At 41.2% G+C, this 22,633-nt stretch overlaps 2 protein-coding genes across 4 annotated transcripts in view; one reads left to right on the forward strand and one right to left on the reverse strand.

Annotated features, from left to right (window-relative positions):
* The window catches only part of LOC119848368 (uncharacterized protein KIAA1958 homolog), a 32,058-nt gene extending 23,546 nt beyond the window's left edge, over positions 1-8,512 (reverse strand). The window contains exon 1 of one of the 2 annotated variants that reach the window (XM_043502848.1): positions 8,287-8,512. The gene's annotated coding sequence lies outside the window, so the exon portion shown is untranslated. Of the gene's footprint in view, positions 1-7,510; positions 7,846-8,286 lie in introns of those variants that run through there. The other variant, XM_038384105.2, reaches the window with a different exon arrangement.
* Positions 7,974-22,633, forward strand: part of PTBP1 (polypyrimidine tract binding protein 1) — a 55,019-nt gene continuing 40,359 nt past the window's right edge. The window contains exons 1-2 of one of the 2 annotated variants that reach the window (XM_038384106.2): positions 7,974-8,130; positions 14,234-14,264. In XM_038384106.2, the coding sequence (XP_038240034.1) occupies positions 8,123-8,130; positions 14,234-14,264 (39 nt within the window). In that variant the 5' untranslated portion in view covers positions 7,974-8,122. The remainder of the gene's footprint in view (positions 8,131-14,233; positions 14,265-22,633) is intronic. The other variant, XM_038384109.2, reaches the window with a different exon arrangement.

Here is a 22,633-nt window from a genome sequence, read left to right on the forward strand (position 1 = left end):
GCATTTTAGTAACTACTACTAAGAGTAGTCCAATTGCACTGAACAAGGCAAGGAATGGATGAGTTCATGCTGTTGCTATTTGATCAGAGAATTTCCTGCAAGGCTGGGAAGCAACACACTGTTGTGTTTATATTGGCCAAGTTAGGACCTGTTACTCTGGAAGGGAAAAAGGCAGAAACTAAAATTTCTTTTTTTTTTTTTTAGACAAAATATTTAATTCTGCTGAAAGGCATTTCCACAATTTAAAAATCACAGAAGCCACAGGTTTTTTTTATGTTCATGATTTTCTACTAACTTTGCTAGCGCACCTTTCATAGTTATACCATTGAAAAGGACGTGATGAAATACCCACCCACCTTCCTTCCTGAAGAAAGACCAGGAACTAGAATATAGTGTATATAATATAAAAATATTATAGTTCCTTCTATCTGGCCTGACTTTGGTTAGGTCTGGCATTGGAGCAGAATGTGCTCCCATTCATGGCTAAGTACAAATATTACTAAATAGTAAAGGAGCGGTTTTGCGCACACACACCTGCTCTAAGTAGCTGAAGTATGTTTGATAGATACCACATTTTGAGTGCTAATGAACAGAAGACAAGGGCTGCTGTGGGTACTTGTACAATATATTCTATTACAGTTAATGGAAAAAAGAAAAGGAGTACTTGTGGCACCTTAGAGACTAACAAATTTATTTGAGCATAAGCTTTCGTGAGCTACAGCTCATGAAAGCTTATGCTCAAATAAATTTGTTAGTCTCTAAGGTGGCACAAGTACTCCTTTTCTTTTTGTGAATACAGACTAACACGGCTGCTACTCTGAAACCTGAGTTAATGGAAAGTCACAGAGGAGGTATCCAGCTCTTGTGCAAGAATCAATCATTAAGGGTATGAATTATTCAGTGATAATCCACACAGCATGTGCTATATGCAAACTCAAAAGGGGCAGTATCTCTAACCCAACAATTCTATTGTTTAATTTCCTTCAGCACATAACAGATATATGACAGGCAAGTAAACAGGACTATTCAAACAAAATCATGGGAGAAGACTTTAATAGGAGCAAATTGCTTTGTAGCAACAAGGCATTTTTTGAAAGAGTTGAGACGCTGCAGGCTGGGGAGAACACTACTGTATATTGGGTTACCATAGCAAGGCCAGCCTCTAGAATAAGACATTTTTTTGGCCAAGGTAGCTTTCCACAACATAGTTACAGGGTTCCACTAAGATGAAAAGCTGGGAAATAGTTTTGCAGGAAATTAAGGGTGTGGGGATGGAGATGAGTTAAAATTATGAAAATAAAAAAAAAAGAACAATGTCAAACAGAAGAGTTATACTGGTCCATATCTAATACGAAAACCAATATCTCTATGATCTGGACTCGTCAATAACAAAATTAATTCTTGTGCACATAACCTTGCTGCCATTTATTAAAATAATCAAAAAGTCATTGGGCCAGATACCTCCTGTAATTTCATTTTCTTCAATGCAATTATCCTGTGGATGAATTTGGCATATCATATCTTTTTAAATATCCTATTTGCATGCATTGAAAATTATTGGATGAAATTAAGAAAAGGTTTTGGTTCTAGTGCACTAAAGAATAGTACCATTAAATTTGGATCTATGGATTTATTTTAATTTCAACACACAAAAAAGGATAATGAAACCCAGACTGTAGAGGGCATACTAATGATCCCAAAGCAACATTGTGACAGTCTGGCAATATTACCCTTTCATAACATTGAAATCAACATTCACAGTTCCAACCTAACTTGGAGGGGGTCTGACCAAACAATAGATCAACCCACTCAGAAACTTAGAGCTGAGTGGTAGAAGAAGTTCCTGAATTCAATAACCAGGAAATGGCTGGTTCATTCTGCAAAGGAAATGAGTCACCCAAATGCATCCAAGAGGAGCAATGAAGATAGGAAAGAGCTGAAACAACATGAACTGATAAAGACTAGAATAGCATAGACCAGTGGTTTTCAACCTTTTTTCATTTGCGGACCCCTAAAATATTTTGTATCAATGTACGGACCCCTTTGAAAATCATAGACAAAGTCTGCGAACACCACAGGTTGAAAACCACTGTTCTGTGGTAATGACAGCCTTTCATAGCCATCTTAGATGTGGTCTGCAGACCCCTAGGGGTCTGCAGACTACAGGTTAAAAACTACTGGCTTAGACAGATAGCACTTTTTCATAATAGATTAAAAAGAGGGAAAGAGAAATAATCATTAGATTCTGTAGTTAAACATGGAATTTTCATTCGTTTAGTTTTATGCATACAAATTATATCTAGGTTTGACTTGACACAGTTATCACATTAAAATCCAAAACCCAAAATTTATAATGGAACAACTGACAGACATTTCAAGACTAGTGCTTGGGTAGTACAATACTTAATGCCCAATTTGAATTGTGAGATGATTGTCAAAAAATTACAGCTGAGTTGTGGACAAACCTTGGAAAATTGGAGAAAAGTAATAATGGACCTTATTATTTGGGGGTAATAAAGTCTATTATTACTTTTCTATGATTTACTACTGTCGGCCGCTTGGGGCTGAGAGCCAGGGATCCCGCTGTTGGCTGCCCAGGGCTCAGATTGGGCGGCCAGGGCTGAGTGGGGACTTCTGCTGTCAGCCACCTGGGGCTAAGAGTGGGGGCTTGGGGTTGATAACAGGGGCTCCTGCTTTCAGACTCCGGGTGGACAGGGCTCCCACTGTCAGCCGACAGGGGCTCCTGCTGTCAAAACTGCAGTGGAAGCCTAATATTGCGGAATCCACAATTTCTATAATATTGCAAGTTAAATTGGGCTTTAGCAATGCTATTATTAACTGATCCCTAAGGGGAAAGACAAGTAGCAGGAAGTACCAGCATTTGGCTGTGCCAACAAAGCAATTCCATTATAAAAGTCTATTTTAGGGAGTTCTTAACCTGGTTATAAAAAATTCACTCCTCATTGAAACTTAATATCAATTTAAAGATCTCAATTCCAAACCCAATTTATTTAGTAATACATTGTTGCTACTTGTAAGATACAGTTACAGAATGCAAGCCCACTAATTGAATTTATTTTCATTTTTAATGCTTCTGTATCCCCAAACTGTTTGAACCAATGGGGAAAATCCTCCAGTTTCTAACTACCTAGGTTGCTTCTGAATCCGTATCTGAGAAATATGTTAAAAAAAAAAATCTAACACAAGGGGAATTTTAGCAGGACTGACAGCAATACAAAGATACTTATACAACAGGGACTGCTCTCTCCACTAGGTCTATCTAGCCTAAGGATTTCCAGAGCTGCGTGTGACATCATGAACAATGCACAAGAGAATGTTCTGGCATCTTAAGTTGCTGCAAAAGTTGCAAATTTTGTTTAAAACAAAACACCATGTTAATTGCAGGTCACTTTTAAAAAATAAGGGGACTACGTTTTGCCATTTGGCAGAAGGACAGAAGTGCCTTGGGGATGATTTTAAAAAAAGTCGAAGGCCTCATTCCTTCAAACGCTTGCAAACATGTATCCGCACTAGTGCACACTCTCCTACCTCCATTTACTACTGTGACTAGTTCCATTGATTTCAATGAGACTAGTCACAGCAGTAAAGTTATACAAATACATGTTTGCAGGATCAGGACCCAAGAAACTATTATAAACAAGGAAAAATAGAAAGTGACTGTTTTTTCAATAAAAAAATTATTTAGCATATTATTATCATTGTGTACAGTATATCTGAACACAGACAACCTTCTTGGAGAGAGAATTGTTTGTTTTCATTTATCTTGAAAAGCAGAGCCGCTGTCAGGAAAGCAAGGTCATGAGGGCTGCTGGTTTTCACAGAAAATAACTGCATGGAAAAATTACCTGCACAAAGCATTTTCAGCTTGAAAACTGTTTTAAAAAATACACACAGAGAGAGGCAGGGAAAGTTTCTCCGATGAAGTGAGCTATAGCTCACGAAAGCTTATGCTCAAATAAGTTTGTTGGTCTCTAAGGTGCCACAAGTCCTCCTTTTCTTTTTGCGGATACAGACTAACGTGGCTGCTACTCTGAAACCTGTGCAGAATGTGTTAAACTCAACAGAAGATAACACATACAGTAAAGGTTTTAAAAGGGGAAAAAAAACCTGGATGTGTCTCCCAAAGAACCTTCAACTGAGACATGAACAACCACAGGGCTGGGGGTCAGGGAGAGGCTCTGTAAATCAGGCAGGGCTCCCTGCTGGCTTGCACAAAAGAGGCTGAATCATGCTGGAATTTAGCCCATTTTCAGTTGGGTGGCTGTTTTTTGTTTTTGGTGGAAGGAAGGTGAGGCAAGTCCTTTTTCCATTGTTTCCAAGGGAATGGATTTTTTTTTAAATGCATCATGTTGGCTCCAAAGAAAAATTGTATATTACCAGATGGTATATTTACTAAATGCACTAATTTTCTCTGTCAAAAGAAAAATACATGATAAAAAAAGAATTTTTAAAAATTAACTGAGTAACTTTATTACCTGAGCAACACCCTTACCAGTGCACACAGGACTGAACAAATGAGTAGCTGAGTAATCTAGAACACTTCAAAATCAGACTTCCTTTTATGTTGTCCACAATCAAGCGCTGTAGGAAGAAATCTGGTAAAATATTGCTCAATCTGAAAATCTGTTTATCTGATATATTTATGGGAAATCTGAAGAGGCGTGCATGACATTAAATAATAAGTTTCAGTTACATTTCATTCATTCTTTCTGTCTTTTATAAACCACATCATGACCATACGAAAGATGGCTTGCACAAGCAATAGTTCCTTGATGTTGAGTGCCTATTTTTATTCAAAATAAGTGGGATATCTGCATATACTATAAATTGATTTGTTAATTTTAATAGTTGTCAGTAAATTGGGTTTATTTTTTATAATTAATCAGTGGATTTAGTGCTAATTAAATTTCACTTGCTAATTTGTTGCTTCCACATCTTTCCATATTGTGAAATGGAGATGATAATACTTTCTTTCCCCCCATCCTTTGGATATGTCTACGCTACAAGCACTACAGTGGCACAGCTGCAGTGTTGGAGTCTAGACACTACAGAGATAGAAGGGGTTTTTCTGTCACTGTAATAAATCCACCACCCTAGAGAGGTGGAAGCTGGAAGAATACTTCCATCAACGTAGGTAGCTGTATCTACAGTGGGGGTTAGGTTGACCTAACTACATTGCATAGGGTGTGAAATTTTTCACAGCTCTGAAAAAAAGAAAAGGAGTACTTGTGGCACCTTAGAGACTAACAAATTTATTTGAGCATAAGCTTTCGTGAGCTACAGCTCACTTCATCGGATGCATTCGGTGGAAAATACAGCTCTGAGTGAAGTAACCTAGATTGACCTACATTTTAAATGTAGATCAGGCCTTTGTCATGTTAGATTGTAAACTCTCTGGAGCACAGTCCGTGCTTCTTATTTTTAGCACCTAGCATAACAGGACTTTGATTTTGGTTGAGGCCATTAGGCACTATTTTATACAAATAAGTATGAACAGGTAAGAAATTACCTTTTCCCCACCTCAAGAGCAGCAATCAACACGGTGATCCATGTGTGAGGAAAAGTGATGGTATGTTCCAACACTTTCACAACTTTTTTTTACCTTTCTTTCAATCTGGCAGCAGTAAAGCCTTAGCCTAAGAAATGCACTTATGGTATACCTGATCAAGTTGCCTGAAGCTACATGGAATCAGCAGCCTGAACGATTTGCCTCCAAGTCTATGCTAGACTATTATTTTTATATATCTATATCTATATATCTTCTGTCATTACAGATCCACCATTGGTAACAATGACGGGATGGCTAATGTAGACAGAGTTTAGGTGTTTCTACCACTGTGTCACTGGCACTCTTTTACCGAGGTGCTTCCAATTTGCTATTACCAGTGGAGCTATGCTGATGGAAGTGCAAAGGTGGTCAGTTTTAAAGAAAAATTTCTATGGTGGGCCCAGGAAGAGAAGGAAACATGTCATACTAAAGGTCCTGTCTACCCGGTGATCAGAAACATGTAAGTTACAACAACCTTTCAAACACAGTTGTAACCAGTGCAGCTCTGATCCCAGGGTGGATGAAGCATTTCATTCAGTGCTGCAAAAGGGGTTTTCAGTGAGCTCTGAGCCTTTACTGAAGGATGTGGCAGTGGTTAAGAGATGGGATTATTACAAATAAGAACAATGAAAGTGAATTGCTGCTAGAATTCCAGATGAACAGACCTTATCCACATTTAAGCAGAAAATTATCATTGTGTCTAAGGAAGCATACTGCTGTACAGCAAAACAAGCTAGAGAAAGGAAACCAAATAACTATGGTGCACCATAAACAGGTTAGTAGGGGGGAAGAGGAGTTATTATTATTTGAATTACAGTAAGCACTAGAGGACCTGATTAGAGTCCCCTTTGAGCTGCATAGGGGCAAAGTAAAAATACAATGCCTGTCCTAGAAATCTTACAGTGGGACTCCATTTGGGAACAGCAGCTATCTGCATGAATCTCTATGAAGGAGTGGGGCCTAAATACACACAGGATGACTGAAAGACAGCTACCTCTGGAGTGGAAAGCATCAACTAATTCAAGGGTTCACAAACTTCATTGCACCACGACCCCCTTCTGACAAAAAAAAAAAAAATTACTAAACAACCCCAGGAGGGGAACTGAGCCTTAGCCCATCCGAGCCCCGCTGCCCCAGGCAGGGGGGCCTAAGCCAGAGCCTGATTCCTACCATTCCAAGCGGGGGCACCAAAGGCGAAGCCCAACGGCTTCAGCCCCAGATGCGGGACCTGTAATCTGAGCCCCACCACCCAGGACTGAAGCCCTTGGCCTTCAACCCTGCACGGTGAGGTTTGGGATTCAGCTTTAGCCCCAGGTCCCAGCAAGTCTAACACCAGCCTGGGTGACCCCATTAAAACAGGATTGCAACCCACTTTGGGATCCTGACTCACAGTCTGAGAACCACTGAACTAATCCATGCAACCCATGATGGATAGGTGGGTGGGGGTAACAATAGGGGAAATTTTGGTCAAGAAAGCTGGTGCAATCCTGACTCTTATGAAGAGAATCCTAATGTCTGGACAGAGCAGATAGAGTTCTTTATCTCTTTCATTAAATATTATGGAAGGATAGCTCAGTGGTTTGAGCATTGGCCTACTAAACCCAGGGTTGTGAGTTCAAACCTTGAGGGGGCCATTTAGGGATCTAGGCCAAAAATTGGGGATTGGCCCTGCTCTGAGCAGGGGGTTGGACTAGATGACCTCATGAGGTCCCTTCCAACTCTGATATTCTATGATTCTATTAAATATTATTGTGCTCTCACAGACACACAGAATAATTTTCTCCCCAAACCACCAACTCCAGTTAAAATAAGGTTGATTTTATTATATAATTTTTAAAAAGCAAAACAATTTCATGTATTCGTAAATGTTAATTAACTGCATTAAAAAAAAAAATCCCCAAATGACAAAATGTGCTAAATATTTAAGTAGTTACAACGTACTTTTATAACAAGCACATGCACCTTTTAGCTTCCTGTTCACACTCAGGATGGTTGTCCAGGGAGTGAGGCCTTTTGGGGCCTCCTTGCCCACATTCACTATGGCTGCTTAGCGCGGTCTTTGGACTGGTTCCCCATATTTAAGATGGCTACCCACTGCATGCGCACCCATATTTAATATGACAACCCAACAGGCGCGTTGGAGATCTTGCCCATATTCAAGATGGCTACCCAGTGTGATTATTCCGTTCTTTGCCCCTATTAAAGATGGCTACTCAGTGTGGCCATTGAGCTTCCTACCCGCTCTCAAAATGGCTTCCCTTCACAGTGCCGGCCGTACATCCAATCCCGCCGCGCACCCACTCTTCATCCCGCCCCCTGCCTCCCTTGCAGCCAATAGACTTCGCGGCAGCCGCCCCAAGCCCCGCCCCCGGAGGCGAGTGATCCCCGCCTGTGTCGTCAGGCCGACAACGGCGGCAGCCAATGGCGTGTTGGCGCGGGTGAGGCGGGCCGGACGGCGCCGCCATTTTGTGAGTCTATAACACGGAGCCGTTGGGTTCGTTCCTGCTATTCCGGCGCCTCCACTCCGTTCCCTGCGGGTCTCCTCTGTGTGCAATGGACGGGTGAGTCCCCGCTGGGCCGGGCCCCGCTACGGGCGGAGACAGGAGGGGAGTTGTTTGAGCCCTCACTGGGCCGTGGGGGAACTCGGGACCTCCTAAGGGGGCTCGGGCGTTACCTGCGGGGGCGGCGGCGGCGAGCGTGTGGGGGGGGAGGGTTACCTGAGAGGGGTCCGTTGTGGCCTGGGGGTTTGCCCGGCTGGATCCCCCTCCGCCGCCTCCTACTTCCGCCCCGGGCCCCTGTGTCGCCGTGTGGGGCCGCAGTAACGGGGTGGGGCGGTCTCTCTCTCCCCCCCCCCCGCCGCCTCCGCTCCGAAAGTGAGGCGAGGCCGGGGGGAGCGCGCGGTGCCTCGTGCGGCCACTCCGGCGTTCGGAGCTGCGCGCGCTCGGAACTTCGCTGCTGCTCCCGCTCTTCCCTCCTCCTCCCCCCCCCCCCCGGTGTCTCCAGCCGCCTCGTGCTCAGCTGCCCGGGCGTGATCTCCCCCCCCCCCCACCCCACCGTGTGTCCGAACACACAGGCGCACGATACTGGCTTCCTCGTCTGCGCGTGGCTGGGCCCTGCCCTGGTCCGTGCACCTGGGGCGCGGGCACGCGCGTTCACCCCTTGTGGAACCCCCTTTCCGTGCCCCTAGGGAAGGGGGGGTGGCTCTTCTCTTCTCCCCCCCCTTCCCCAAAAGAATCCAGACTCCCCCGTGCGGTCGCGGAGTGGGAGGAGGTTTGCCATGTTTCCTGTAAATTGCCTGGGTGTGGGCCGTAGCGTCTGCTTGGGGAGGTGCCTGGGAAGCGCTGCAACATGCACCCACTCACTGTAGGAGTAGCAATCGCTCAAGATTGTACCGGGCGGGGACTCTCGCAGGCGGCAAGATTGTGGCTTTTGGCGCACCCAGAGCTGCCTCAGTAATGGGTTACACGTACTGCCATTGTCCTGGCCTTTCACAGACGCGTTTTGAAGTGTAATTTGGCGTATACACGCTCACGCTAGGCTTTGAGGAGCTTGCATGTTTTCGGGCATAGTTAGGGCATTTCGGGGAAGTGTGGTTCCCCCTTGCCCTGTTACCTGGGCATCTCAGATTAAGCTGTAACAACACAACAAGCCTTGTGGTAGTGTTTCCTTGCCCTTCTGTTGTTTAACTATCGACCTTTTCCCAGATAAAACTTGCCTTGTTAATGATGTGGCTCCTCTAGTTTTGCTGGATTCAGCAAAACTTTTGAATGCCAAGTAATGTTGCTTCTCTCTAGTGAACACTCCCATCTATTTTAGAAAAAAGAAAAGGAGGACTTGTGGAACCTTAGAGACTAACAAATTTATTTGAGCATAAGCTGTAGCTTACAAAAGCTTATGCTCAAATTTGTTGGTCTCTAAGGTGCCACAAGTACTCCTTTTCTTTTTGTGAATACAGACTAACACGGCTGCTACTCTGAAATCTATTTTAGAGGCACTTCAAAATGTGGTTCTTATTGAAGACATGACTTAACAGAAATGAGACCTTCTTATTTACCTTGTCTGGAAGAGTAACTACAGCAGTGTGAAAAGAAAAGGAGTACTTGTGGCACCTTAGAGACTAACAAATTTATTAGAGCATAAGCTTTCGTGAGCTACAGCTCACATCCGATGAAGTGAGCTGTAGCTCACGAAAGCTTATGCTCTAATAAATTTTAGTCTCTAAGGTGCCACAAGTCCTCCTTTTCTTTTTGCGAATACAGACTAACACGGCTGCTACTCTGAAACCTGTCATTACAGCAGTGTGCTGACTTTTTAAAGAGAAGAACGTTGTCAGTCAACCCAAAATATTTGGCACTTCCAAAGAGACAGTATTTAAGTATCCCAAAACCTTAAATTAGAGAGCATAAATTAATGACTGGCTTCATAAAAAGTTTCATTCACAACTCTGTATCTGAAAGGCATCACAGTCTAGTTCCTTATATGAAGACTACCTTAGTTTGCTCAGGAACTTCAGTTCAGCTTGTTACACTTTTAACAGATAACTGCTCAACATGTTGAGTTGAGATAAAACTTTTTCTATAACTTTAATAATTTACAGCTGTAACTAATTTGAAAAATGCTATTGTTTTTGTGGGTTTCAGAGTAGCAGCTGTGTTAGTCTGTATTCGCAAAAAAGAAAAGGAGTACTTGTGGCACCTTAGAGACTAACAAATTTATTTGAGCATAAGCTTTCGTGAGCTACAGCTCACTTCATCGGATGCATTCGGTGTAAAATACATTGAGTCTTCTTTCTGCTAATCAGGGTACATTATAGCAAAGCTGCTTTGGTTATGTAAATTAGAATATTTATGCAGACAGTTGTAGCTTTTCATCCTATGCAGTGGAAATGGCAATATGAGCTGAAGCCTAACATTTTAATTATTCCACGTTGGTTAAAGATCCCAGGACATGGTTCACTTTCCTTTCTGAGCCTAGCTGCTGTTTGCTGGGCTTGTGATGAGATGTGGGGAGTTTTTCTCCTGGAAATTGTTCCACTTCTGCATAGCTAACTGTCCATGACCTTTCATCAGTTTTTCTCATGCTTACAATCCTGCTTAGTTGCATTCTTTTTCTTAAATTTTTTGGTATAAATTGTCTTGTTAAATATGCAAGGGAGCTTGATATGGCAAAGATTGCATATTAGAAAATGGCCCAAAAGAATGTCATCCCAGATCACTACTTTCAGTTTTCTGTCCATCATTCCAAAGGAAGTGTTAATCTTTCTATGTGAAATTAAATTTTGCTGGAATTGGTGGCCTGTACTGTTAAAAATTAGGAGAAAACTTGGTAACTTAGGCTTGGTTGCCAGGACCAGTGAAAATTGCTTGAGAAATGGCTGTTTAAGAGTGTATTCAAACTGAAAATTGACTACTTTTATTTAAAAAAAAAGTCTAAAAGCTGTTACGTTGTGTGCTATTCATGTGACCTTAGTTATCAGATTTACAAAAATATTCCAGAACGGAACAGTTTCTGGCAAATAAAAAAGCTGCTCTTGCTGGATAATTTTAAATACCATTCCCTGTAAAGGCTACTTTATGTAAAACATTTCCTGTGTGTGAGGCCCTCAAGAGGAACAGGAAGCAAAAGCAATTGCTCAAGGATAACTTTGAGAGGTTTGGAAACTTTAGATGTTCCTCACTATTTTTCTGCCTCTCTGGGTGTTTTTTCTTTGATTCAGGTGTGCAAGAAGCACTCTAAATGAATGGCAGAAATGGTATTTTTTTAATCTGAAGAAATACCAGTATGTTAAATAACTTTGGAGTGGTTATGTGCAGCAGCATTCAGTTGGATTTTCCACGGATGTACAGATGGGTTTAATTACACCACTAAAGCTCTCCCCCTCAAGATAAAACAAAACCTGTCTGTCTTCATTGGTGACTCTGAACACCAGTGGGATTGTAAAATCCTGCAGTCTCATACAGAGCTTTTTTTTAATAGCAGTCTGAGCTAGAGAAACCATAGTGTAGTTTCCTGGCATCAGCCATTGGAGTAGATTGTGACTCCAGCTTTAAATTGCTGGGTTATGATGACATGGCAGGCTGCTTCTGAGGAAGAAGTATGAGAAGTTGAGCTGGCTTATGCTAGTACTGGGGATTGTTTAAATTGGTGACACCTGAATGATTTTGTAATAAGTGTGAACACTGTTAATTACCTGACAAATTATTAACATGCAAGGGAAAATGTAGCAAATGTAGGTTGTGGTAGAATTAAATCCTTTTGAGTGGTAAAATGTTTCTTAATGCAATTATGGTTACTTTTTTCATATTGCTGTGCAGGACTTAGTAGAACCCAACTTTTAGCTGTGTTCTGTGATTCAGTAGTAGGTTATTGCAGACCTATTGGCTTGTACCTGTAGGATCCTCTATCATTCCAAGTATTTGTACAATGTACCCAGTACTGGGGAAGGCTGACATAAGAATTCAAGGTTCGTGGCATGTTGTGTACCCTGAAGGGCTGCAGCAGTGGTTTCCAAACTAGGGGTGCTGCTTGTTCAGGGAAAGCCTCTGGAGGGCTGGGCCAGTTTGTTTACCTGCTGTGTATGCAGATTCGGCCGATTGCAGCTCCCAGTGGCCGTGGTTTACTGCTCCAGGCCAATGGGGGCCACAAGAAGTGGTGGCCAGTATGTTCCTCTGCTTGGGCTGCTTCCTGCAGCTCCCAGTGGCCAAGCATGGCGAACTGTGGCCACTGGGAGCTGCAATTGGCTGAACCTGCGGACACAGCAGCTAAACAAACCAGCCCGGCCCACCAGGGGCTTTCCCTGAACAAGCAGCAATCCTAGTTTGGGAACCATGGGGCTACAGAGTGAATGGGCATGTGCCATCCAACTTTACATCACTACTTTACCATATTTTGGACTTCCTACAGCTCAGTACCTTAGTTACTCTAGAGCAGCGGTTCTCAAACTGTCGGGATCCCAAAGTGCATCGCTACCCCATTTTAATGGGGTCGCCAAGGCTGGTGTTAGATTTGCTGGGGCCTGGGGCCAAAGCCCCAGGGTTTCAGCCCTGTGTGGCAGGTCTCAGTTACAGGCCCTGCAATGCAGGGCTTGGGCTTTGGTCCCCCTTCCGGGGGTCGTGTACTAATTTTTGTTGTCAGAAGGGGGTCGCAATGCAATGAAGTTTGAAAATCCCTGTGCTAGAGAACCTCAAACATACTGAAAGAACTCTCCCTCCATCTTGAGTCATTTTACAAAAAAGGTGTAATGTTGGTAATACGAGTATCTCATTACCTTGAACTGCATTATCTGTTTGGCAGACTAGTGACTCTCAATCTTAGGAGTTGCTATACAAGATCTGATCAGTGGTCCGTCTAGTCCAATATCCTGTCTCTGATAGTGGCCAGTACCATATGCTTTGTAGGAAGGTGTAAAAACCCTGCAGTAGGCAGATGTGGAATAATGTGTACCCACCACTAGGTGTCATCCAGGTCTCTAACATTAGTCTACACAGGCAAACCCTGTGGCTAGCCAGGGCCAGCTGACTTGGGCTTTCAGGGCTCTGGCTCTGGGGCTGAAAAATTGCTGTGTAGCTGTTTGGGCTGGGTCTGGAGTCCAAGCTTTGGGACCCAGCCTGAGTCAAAACATTTACATAGTGGTTTTTAGCCCCACCAGCCTGAGTCAGGTGACCTGGGCTAGCTGAGGCCGTGCCAGGAGTCTTTTATTCCTGTGTAGACGTACCCCAACAGATTGACGTATGCCCTGGTGCATGAAGTTTAATGTTCCTTACAAAATTTAAGCTGTCTACGCTGCCACTTTCAGTGCTAAAACTTCAGTCGTGCTGCCATGCTGTAATGTGGGCTGTGTAGACATACTCTCAAATATAATCACACTCAATATTCTTGATATCCATATAACCCTGAGAAATCACCTTTGTTGGTTTTTGTTTGCTGGGTGGAAGTTATTGTAGGAAATGTATCCTGTTTTGGATGTATGTGGGGGGTCACCAAGGTTTTGTTTTTACTAAGCACTTTTAACTATCGTCCTGCTATTAGTCTAATTGCTGTCACCAGTGGAGCTGCACTGTGGTGGAAGTGCTACTGTAAACCATGCATAGGCTATTTTATTCAGGTTTAGATGAGGCAGTGGTATAAAAGCCTGTCTAGTCTATATGCAAGCAGTTCCACAGTTGCTTGCACCATTAGTATTACACCATTCTTGGGTGAATTCTGGAAGCATTACTAAACCCATCTTTGTAGAGGTAGCTCCCTGAGGGTCAGTTCCCTTGAATTATTCTGCTGAATATTTGTGCCAGCTTGATAGTCTAAGTATAAAGTTTTGTTTTAAGAATGCTCTAGATATGGATTGTATGGACTATACAGGTGAATACTAGTGACTGTAGGAGATTAATTTTGACACTTCACTCTTGCTGTAACTTGGCTCTTGGTCGTACGCTGTTTGTCTTCCGTTCCTGTGAAGAATATTGGCTTTGGTACCTGCATACTCCTTTCTGTGGTTCACTGGCAAAAAGGGGAAAGTTCCACTGTTAGAACTAACACTTTGGGGTGTTGGGTCTTGTATGAACTGTCTTTGGCTCACTTGTGAAGATGGGTGCATTTTGACTAGCTTTTTTCTTACTGCTGGATATTTGTGGCAAACCTATAACTTAATCCTCTTTCTTTTTTCTACAGCATTGTCCAAGATATAACAGTTGGTACAAAGGTAGGCACTTCTTGCTTTTTCTCTTTTTGCACTTGCTCAGTATTTGACCTAGTTTAGTGTTAGTTGTAAACTTATCTAAGTTAACTCTTCAATTTTAAAAGGTCTGTTTCTTATACTACATCTCAATTGTTTTTTAACCAGAAGGCTTATTTAATTTTCATATGTATTTAATACTCAAGTCAAGGCCTTATTTTTACTCTGCTGTTGGAGGGCAGAAAGACTGTTGTAATTGTCAGATGTTTAAAAACAGAAAACACAAATGCTGATGTTCAGAAAAACTTGTGTTGTATCCATATAATGAGTAATACATCTTGAAAGAGAAACTGGCAGCTCATTGGATTGAGAACGCTCAACTTCATGTTTTTGTGGCTCTCCTGTTCAGTTGGATGTTGCAATAATCTTTGTACTGCTAAAGTAAAAAGCATTTTACCCATTGATTCTTATCTCTTGGGAGTACAGTAAATATGACCTTTAGCCTGCTAGTGTCTGGTTTTGAAAGTGCAGCCCTAACCCTGAGACTCAAAGTGCTGACAGGAGGAACTTCCTTATCAATGGAGTATGGTAATAGGCTGCTGCTCAAGGAGGAAACTTCGTTCCTGAGAATGCTAAACTGGAATGTTCAGGATAAACTAGAACGCCTCATCTTAGTTCATTGCCAGTATCTTAATTGTTTAAAGAGTTGAACTGGAAGGATTCATCAGATGTGGCAAATGAAAAGTTGAACTGTTGGTGAAATGATTCAGTTTGGGACAGGACTAAGAATTTAAACTGAACTAAAGATCCATGGTGAGACAGGTAGCTTGTTACTTCATTATCTATTTTATATATTGTCTTAAGCACAGGGCCATTTTTGCTACATAAAATCTAAAAGCACTACAGGGAAGCTATTAAAGCGTAATGTCTTTTGTATTCAGAGAACAGAACCAAACACTAGTAATGCCATAACTGTGGGCAAGTCTGTTAAAGTTCTGTGTGGTTCCAGTGAGCAGCAGACAGGTGGAGAAGAGATCGGTTTAACATCTATAGGGGAGAGGATACTACTTGTGCTACAGTATTTAAAACTTTATTATTAAAAAGTATGAAAATGGCATAGTGTCTAGTTTCTGCTGTGACCAAATTTATCCTGGCTTTCAGTCTATCTGTTACATGGAGGAGTTCATATTTTGAATAGGTTGCCATGCTGCTTTATGGGGAAGGGAGAAAAAACTCAGTTTTGACATTAACAAGATAGGTTTATAATTAGATTAATAGAATCATATAGGTTAGACTTCCTGGAATCAGTCAATTACCTTACCCCTGGAGGATCTTTCCATGTAGTAGAACTTTTAGTGATGTCACCATAATTCTACTGTAGTGCTAAAATGTATTTAAGATCTTCCAGCCAAAGGAAGCTCTCTAGTTATGCAAGGGAAAGCTTTTGCCCAGAAGGGTTATGAAATGTTAATTTTTGATCTTCAAGCTCCAGTGATGGCAAGAACTTCAGGATGTGTTGTTACATTTTCAGCATGCAGTTCTTATCTGTTGCATGATTTTAATTCCTTAAGGAGGGGAGGGTATGGTTTGTCATCTAAATGGGGATTGGAAGAAGTCGCACGTCAGCACTTCCACTTCTAGCACAAGACAGAACTACCGTCGCTTTTATGCTGCAAATGCCAGGGGGCATGAGAGATGGACGAGAACATGAGGAAAATGTATACACCAGAAATAGTACCTCTTGTCAGTCAGGCACCCCACTTTTAGAAAGCCAGTTCAGGTTTTAGAAGATGACAGGAGGAGAGGATTAAATCACATGAACTAGGGTAAGAAGTTGTCTGCTCATAAATTTTTGGAAATTCCCCTCTGGATAAGTTTAGTGTCATGCCTAAAGTTGTGTTTGAAGGGTACCTTCCACAGTAAATAATGCAATACATTCTGTAGTATTACACCAAAATATGCCTTTGACTTTAGAATAAGTGCTTGGTTATTTACTGTTAAATTTAATTTCTGAAGTCTCTTATTTTTAGAGCAATGGAATGCTTTTCTTCTGTGGCTAATGCCCCTCTTGCCCTTCCTTGCCCCAGTTTTATTATAGGTAATCTTCTAATTCCACACTAGCATGTCCAAAGTAATAGGAGTCCTTTCATTAAATATCAAAAATCATATAACCTTGTATGTGAATAGTTTAAGTTGAAAATAAGTTCACATTTATCGTTAAAAGAACTGACAACAGCATTTGCAATTGCTCTTACTACTGTCCTCACTTCATTCTAACTTCTGAGTTTTTTTGAGTAATTGGGTTACTGAGTATTATGCAGAGGAAACTTTCTATACAGTCGAAGTATTTCAGCAGGATTTCTGTCAAAATACTCTTTGAATGCTTAAGCTCTGTTCATTGCTGCAGCTGTTAAGTGTGATTCTTAGGGCATCCATTGTTAGCAATCACTTTATTAACATCATTTTCTTCCTCCTTTCAAAAATAGATGTTCTTTATTACTGCAAGTTACTGGATAATTATAAAATTGAACAGCAGTTAAGACATTTACCACTATTGAATCTGTAAAAGATTAAAATAGGAATAAGATTCACTTGGGAATGAAAGAAGCTACACCACTAGCATCTATTCCTGAAAACTGTTCTGTGAGATTAAGTTTGCTGGCTTTGCTCTTAAATTGGCATGGGTATTAGAGTTAGATACATATGTTTCTTTTCAATCAGAAGTGTTAAATGATTTCAATCCCCATCATCCCAAAGTATGTTAAGGGTATGCGTGAGCAGAGATGGCAGAAACTGTATGCCTTTCCGTTCATTATAAGCTTGAAAAATCATAGATTTGTAGTGACTTTTTTTCCAGACAGTCTTAGTCCTTTTAAGCAGCACTGTACAGAGAATGGTAAACATCTCTTGAACTATACTGTTAGTCAATATACTGGAAAAAAATGAAGACAAACCCAGCAGACTAATGTGGAAGGAGGGGAAAACAATAGGGGAATTAAATGTTGCAAGTTATTTTCTTGATGTCTCCTTTTAGGTTTCAGTGGTAGCTGTGTTAGTCTGTAGCAGCAAAAAAAAAAAAAAAAAAGTCCTTGTGACACCTTAGAAACTAACAAATTTATTTGGGCATGAAAGCTTATGCCCAAATAAATGTTAGACTCTAAGGTGCCACAAGGACTCCTTTTAGGTTGTCAGTCCTAAAGTTTTAGAAGTTTACATGCAGCTCTTCTGTAGTGTTCACACTTCATGTTCTTTAAATCAAGTGCTTTGATTAGACTGGTGTGCTGTGCTTCCTCCAGCCCAGCAGGCACACAGTAATTGAATAAGCATCTTCACCCTTAATCTGTTTTAGGTACTTGTGTGGGCTCTTTTTTCATTATTCTGAAGTCTTTGAATTATTGTACTTAGTAATTTTGCTGTTGAGAACACTAAGCAGTATTTCAGTCTTCAGAATAATAATCCTGTAATCTAATTTTATTGTGATTTAGTGTGATGCTGGATAAGCTTGAGTATTTTCTGGATCATAGTCCAAGTTAGCCAGTCCAGAGGTTTAAAATATGCACATCACATGTCCTAACTCTGGGTTTCTTCATATCTTAATATGCAGATACAGCTAGTTTAGGAAATTTATTACTGTTCTGTTGCTCACAAAGCCCTGCAGTTATTGGAGACCCTGCTGGAAATAGTGCTGCAGCCATAAACATGTGATCTGCTTAAGACTTCCTTTCTTTCCAGATAGCAAATCAGTTAGGTGAGAGAGGAAGAGGATGGCATTGTGGTTGAGACATTAGATTTGGACTGCAAGCTGGGTTATTTTTCTGGCCATGTTAAAGGCTCCCTGTTTGATGTTGGGTGAATCACTTAATCTCTTCATGCTTCAGTTCTCCATCTGTGAAATGGGGGTAATATAGTCTCTTTGTTTTGTCTGTTTAGATTGTTTTATTAAGTGTACGCAGTGGGACTTCGATCTCAGTTGCCATTTCTAGACCTTACAGTAATACAGATAATTAATGATGGCGATTTAATATTTTGTGCCAATGCACCATTCTTTGGGAAGAGAACAAATGATATTGTATTTCATAACAATGAATTGCTTTAAAAATATCTACCTATTGGATAATCCTAAGCGTAAAGCTCCATAGTGGATAGGCCTAAACACAAAACTCCATAGTACCAGACCCTGAGGCCATGTCTGCACTACCATTTGTTGCTCAGGGGTGTGAGAAAACACCTCTCTGAGCAGCGTAAATTTCGCTGGCATAAGTGCTTATGTGCATAGTTCTGTGTCAGCAGGAGAGCTTCTCCTGCCGATATACTTACTGCCAGTCGTTGAGGTGGTTTTATTAAGTCTCTGGGTCCTGTTGGCATAGAGTGGCTGGCTACATGAGCGATCATAGTGGTGGAGCTGCATCTGTACAGCTATGTCACTGTAAGTTCCCTGGTGTAGACACGTGGCCTTAGAAATAAATATACAGTTCGAAAACAGAAAAGTGGCATCTGCAAAGTTAACTCTTAGAATATTTTAGAACAAATTTTGTTAGAGTATGATACAGGCTGACTGCATAGAAGTGGTTTTGTGGTCAAGCCAGGCTCTTTGCCATGGGAACAAGTAATTATGGCTTCAGGCAGTAGGCCAAGAATGTGGTGAGGAAATTCCAGTCCCCTCATATGGCTCTAGTTCAAAGGCTGCAACAAGCTGGCTCTTGTGGATTTGCTGTTACAGGCATGATCACACATGTAAGCCACATGTGTTTAATATGGACACAGGAAAAGCAGTATCCCAATGGCATGGTGATCAGAAATTGAGGGGAAATAGCTGTATGTAACAGGAATGGTAACATGTTTTGTGGGAGGAACATAAGGAATCGAATGTCATCTGATATGATTTTTATGTACAGCTACTTCAATTTATGGATAGATTATTCATCTTTATGAGCAAATGGAAAACTCCCTCTAATGGAGTATAGGAACTCAAACATGGTTGCTTTATTTGCAACAATGAATTGCGCACATTCCTTCAACCTGCATTATGGGTTGTAAGCGAGAGATTCCGGGTAGCACATATTCATCTGCCAGTGAATCATTGTGAAGTGCCTTGAATCACATCTAAACCTTAGTTTACACTCAGTTACTCATTCATTCTTATGTAGAAATTAATTAGAATGACTTGATTCATAGCTTGCTTAAGCTCCTGCTCTGGTTCCTATTATAACTTTATTTTTCCATCAGGGGATTCTTAAGAAAACCTCGTGTGATGAAATGGTGAAATGAAAAGATTTCTCTCCAGTTCTGAAACTTGAATTTTATTTTGTAGAATAGCTATTATAGTTAAAAATACTTGAGATAGTATTTCACAGATATTGAGTAATTCTCCTCATTCCTGTGATTTATCATTTCCATTAATACATAGGGAAACAGAAGAGGAGATATTCAGTGACTCACCAAAGGCTACAAAAGGAGTCAGTGTCTGTGGTAGAATGAGAAGTAATGAGTTTTCCTGGCTCCTAGTCCTGTGATCAGTGTACTTAAACCAGGATAAAGGGGCTTTATCTAATTCTAAGTTAACAGATGCCCAAAGTGATCAGTTGCTTTTCCAGCTTCATAATCACAATCTGATTTGAAGTTGGACTTCATCTCTAACATAACAATGTTTTGTTTATAGAAATTCTGACCTAAAGGTTGCCTAGTATTTACCAAAGCATGTTTTTGACACATCTTCTCACTATTGTGTAACTGCACTTTTTAAGTTAGTCTTTGATCTAAACTGTGTAGGCATTCCTTAAACTGTATGTACACGGTGACATTTTATAGAGTAATTCATGTAGTCACAAGATTTTAAAGCTCTCCCAAGTGATCCATTATTTTGCTAACCAAGGTGAGTCATTCAGTTAACAATTATTTTCTGGCATGTAGAAAAGCACTAATTGTACTAAGCTTTTACTATTAATGCTATATAAAATATAACCTTTTGGTTTTAAGCGCACTCAAATAATCTTTAAACATCTTGTTGGTCACAAAGTGGTTAAATTAGGTAGGAGGTCTGGAACATGATATAAATGCTGAAGGCTATTAGCTGGGGTGTGTACTACCCTATTGAGCAAGAAATGACTACCTTAGATTGCTACTTTTAGCACAGGAATTTTGGCCCATTTAAAATGGCCACACCTTTTATTTGCTCAGAGGGCAGATTTGTTTTACAGGGTGTCTCCATGGTAGGTGTCAAGACTATTTTTTGTGAGAATAAAGGTTAGGGAGAGGCAGACTAGATGAAAGGGTTGAGGAGCAGGGACTTCCTGTTAGCTCAGTGATAAGCTAAATGACAGGTTTCAGAGTAGCAGCTGTGTTGGTCTGTATTCGCAAAAAGAAAAGGAGTACTTGTGGCACCTTAGAGACTAACAAATTTATTAGAGCATAAGCTTTCGTGAGCTACAGCTCACTTCATCGGATGTGAGCTGTAGCTCACGAAAGCTTATGCTCGAATAAATTTGTTAGTCTCTAAGGTGCCACAAGTACTCCTTTTCTTTATGATAAGCTACAGACTTTCTGCACTGAGACAGGAATAGAATAGGGGTTTAAATTTTAAAAGGGGGCAGAAGCAGCAAGTAGCCATGGTACCACTGTAAAGAGCATGACAAAAGGTATACTTTAATACTACCAAAAAAACCCCACCCCTAATAGCTGTACAAGTTGCTATGTGTACTTAATCTTGTAACAGTTTTTAAGCAGAAACCCTTTAAAGCTTTGGTTTATTTGTTAACTATATACTGTTTTGCATTCAGGACCTCAGGTCAGCTTGTTTGAGCAATTGCAAAATGTAACCTGAAGTAATTTTTTAAAAGTGACTAATGTAGAAACTCAGGAAACTCTAAGACCTTCACTAGAGAAATTTGATGCGCTAACCACCGTAGCAGTGCCTAAACTAGGAAATAGGTATTTTTAAAATTGCTAGCTAAATATATTTGAAACACCTCCTAAAACCTAATATAGGTGCAGTTTAATATCTTCAAAATTGGGCTAGCCTGATCAGAGAGGAGCTAGAGTTAGACTCCATTTTTAATGTTAAGCTGTATCTACAGTAGAGGTTTCTCTAGACAGATTTTAGTCTTAAAAATGTGCTAGTTTTAGCTACAATTTTTTAGAAAAAAAAACCAGCCTTTTATCTTAGTCTACATATGCCTTACCGTAGTATTAAGTATTGTTTCAAATAGGACTAGTGAGCATTGTTTTAAATCTTTTTTGCCTAAAAGAATAAGGTCCATGTGGTACCACTTGTATACCAATAACATCTGTCATGAGTGCAGCCAGCAGTGAAGAGGCATTACAACCACCATTGGTTTAGGCTTGCTTTGAGTTATGATACACACTTGATTATGGATGAATTTGAAGATCACTGGAGCATCTACAGAGAGGCCAAGCACTTGTTTTGAGTTCAGTTGGTCAGAAAAGCTTCCAGAAACGTTTAAGCTGAAGTTTAGATGTTTGGCTGTTTGAAGACTGACACGTGCTTTGCAATCATGGCAGCAAACCAGTTTTAAAACTACTGGTTTAAAGTTTTAAATAGACAATAGATAACTTTCATGTACAGGTTGAACCTCTCTAGTCCTGCACCCTTGGGACCTGACCAGTGCCGAACCAGAGATTGTGCCAAACCACAGGAGGTCAATGCAGAGTGCCAGCAGGTCTCCATAGGCATGGGGAGTAGGGGTGCAGGCTTTGTGTGCAGCGTGGCCCACCACCCAGAAGCCCTGCTATCAACCAGGATCCTGGCCATTGTCCTTCACCCAGGGTTCCAACTACTGGCCCCAGTTCCTCCTCCTCCCTCTTGAAGCTTGAATGCCGTGTTTGCTGTGTTTGCGGTGCTCCGGAAGCAATGGGAGGGAGGAGGAGGAGTTGGTAAGCAGCGAGGCTGCTGATGCACAAGAGGTGATGGGGGAGCATCCACAGAGTCAGCACCTACGCTGGATCAGGGAGTGCCGGATTAGAGGTGTTCAATCTGTACTATCATCACAGTTCATTTGTAAAATCTGATGCCACACTGATAGGTGAACTCATCCAACATTGAGATTCCAATCTTTAGACTTGGCGCAAAATCATCTTGCACCATTTTGTCAGAAGCTGGGACTGTCCAACAGGGTTGATCACTCAATAGTTGCCCTGTTTTGACCATTCTCTCTGAAGCATCTGGCCACTGGAAGATTGGATACTGGGCTGGGTGGACTGTTAGTCTGACCCAGTGTGGCCATTCTGATGTTCTTAATGTTAAGGTCTGCTTCTCTTTCAATTTTGAGCTCAGGGAGGAAGTAATTCTATATTCCATTTTTTCTTCTGGTGCATTTTCACATAAATCAGTTAACATTGCTGCTTCAATGTGACCCAGACTGTTGTGATTTCCTGGGACA

Source organism: Dermochelys coriacea, chromosome 25, assembly GCF_009764565.3.
Source record: "Dermochelys coriacea isolate rDerCor1 chromosome 25, rDerCor1.pri.v4, whole genome shotgun sequence".
In the NCBI taxonomy this organism is placed as follows: Eukaryota; Metazoa; Chordata; order Testudines; family Dermochelyidae; genus Dermochelys; species Dermochelys coriacea.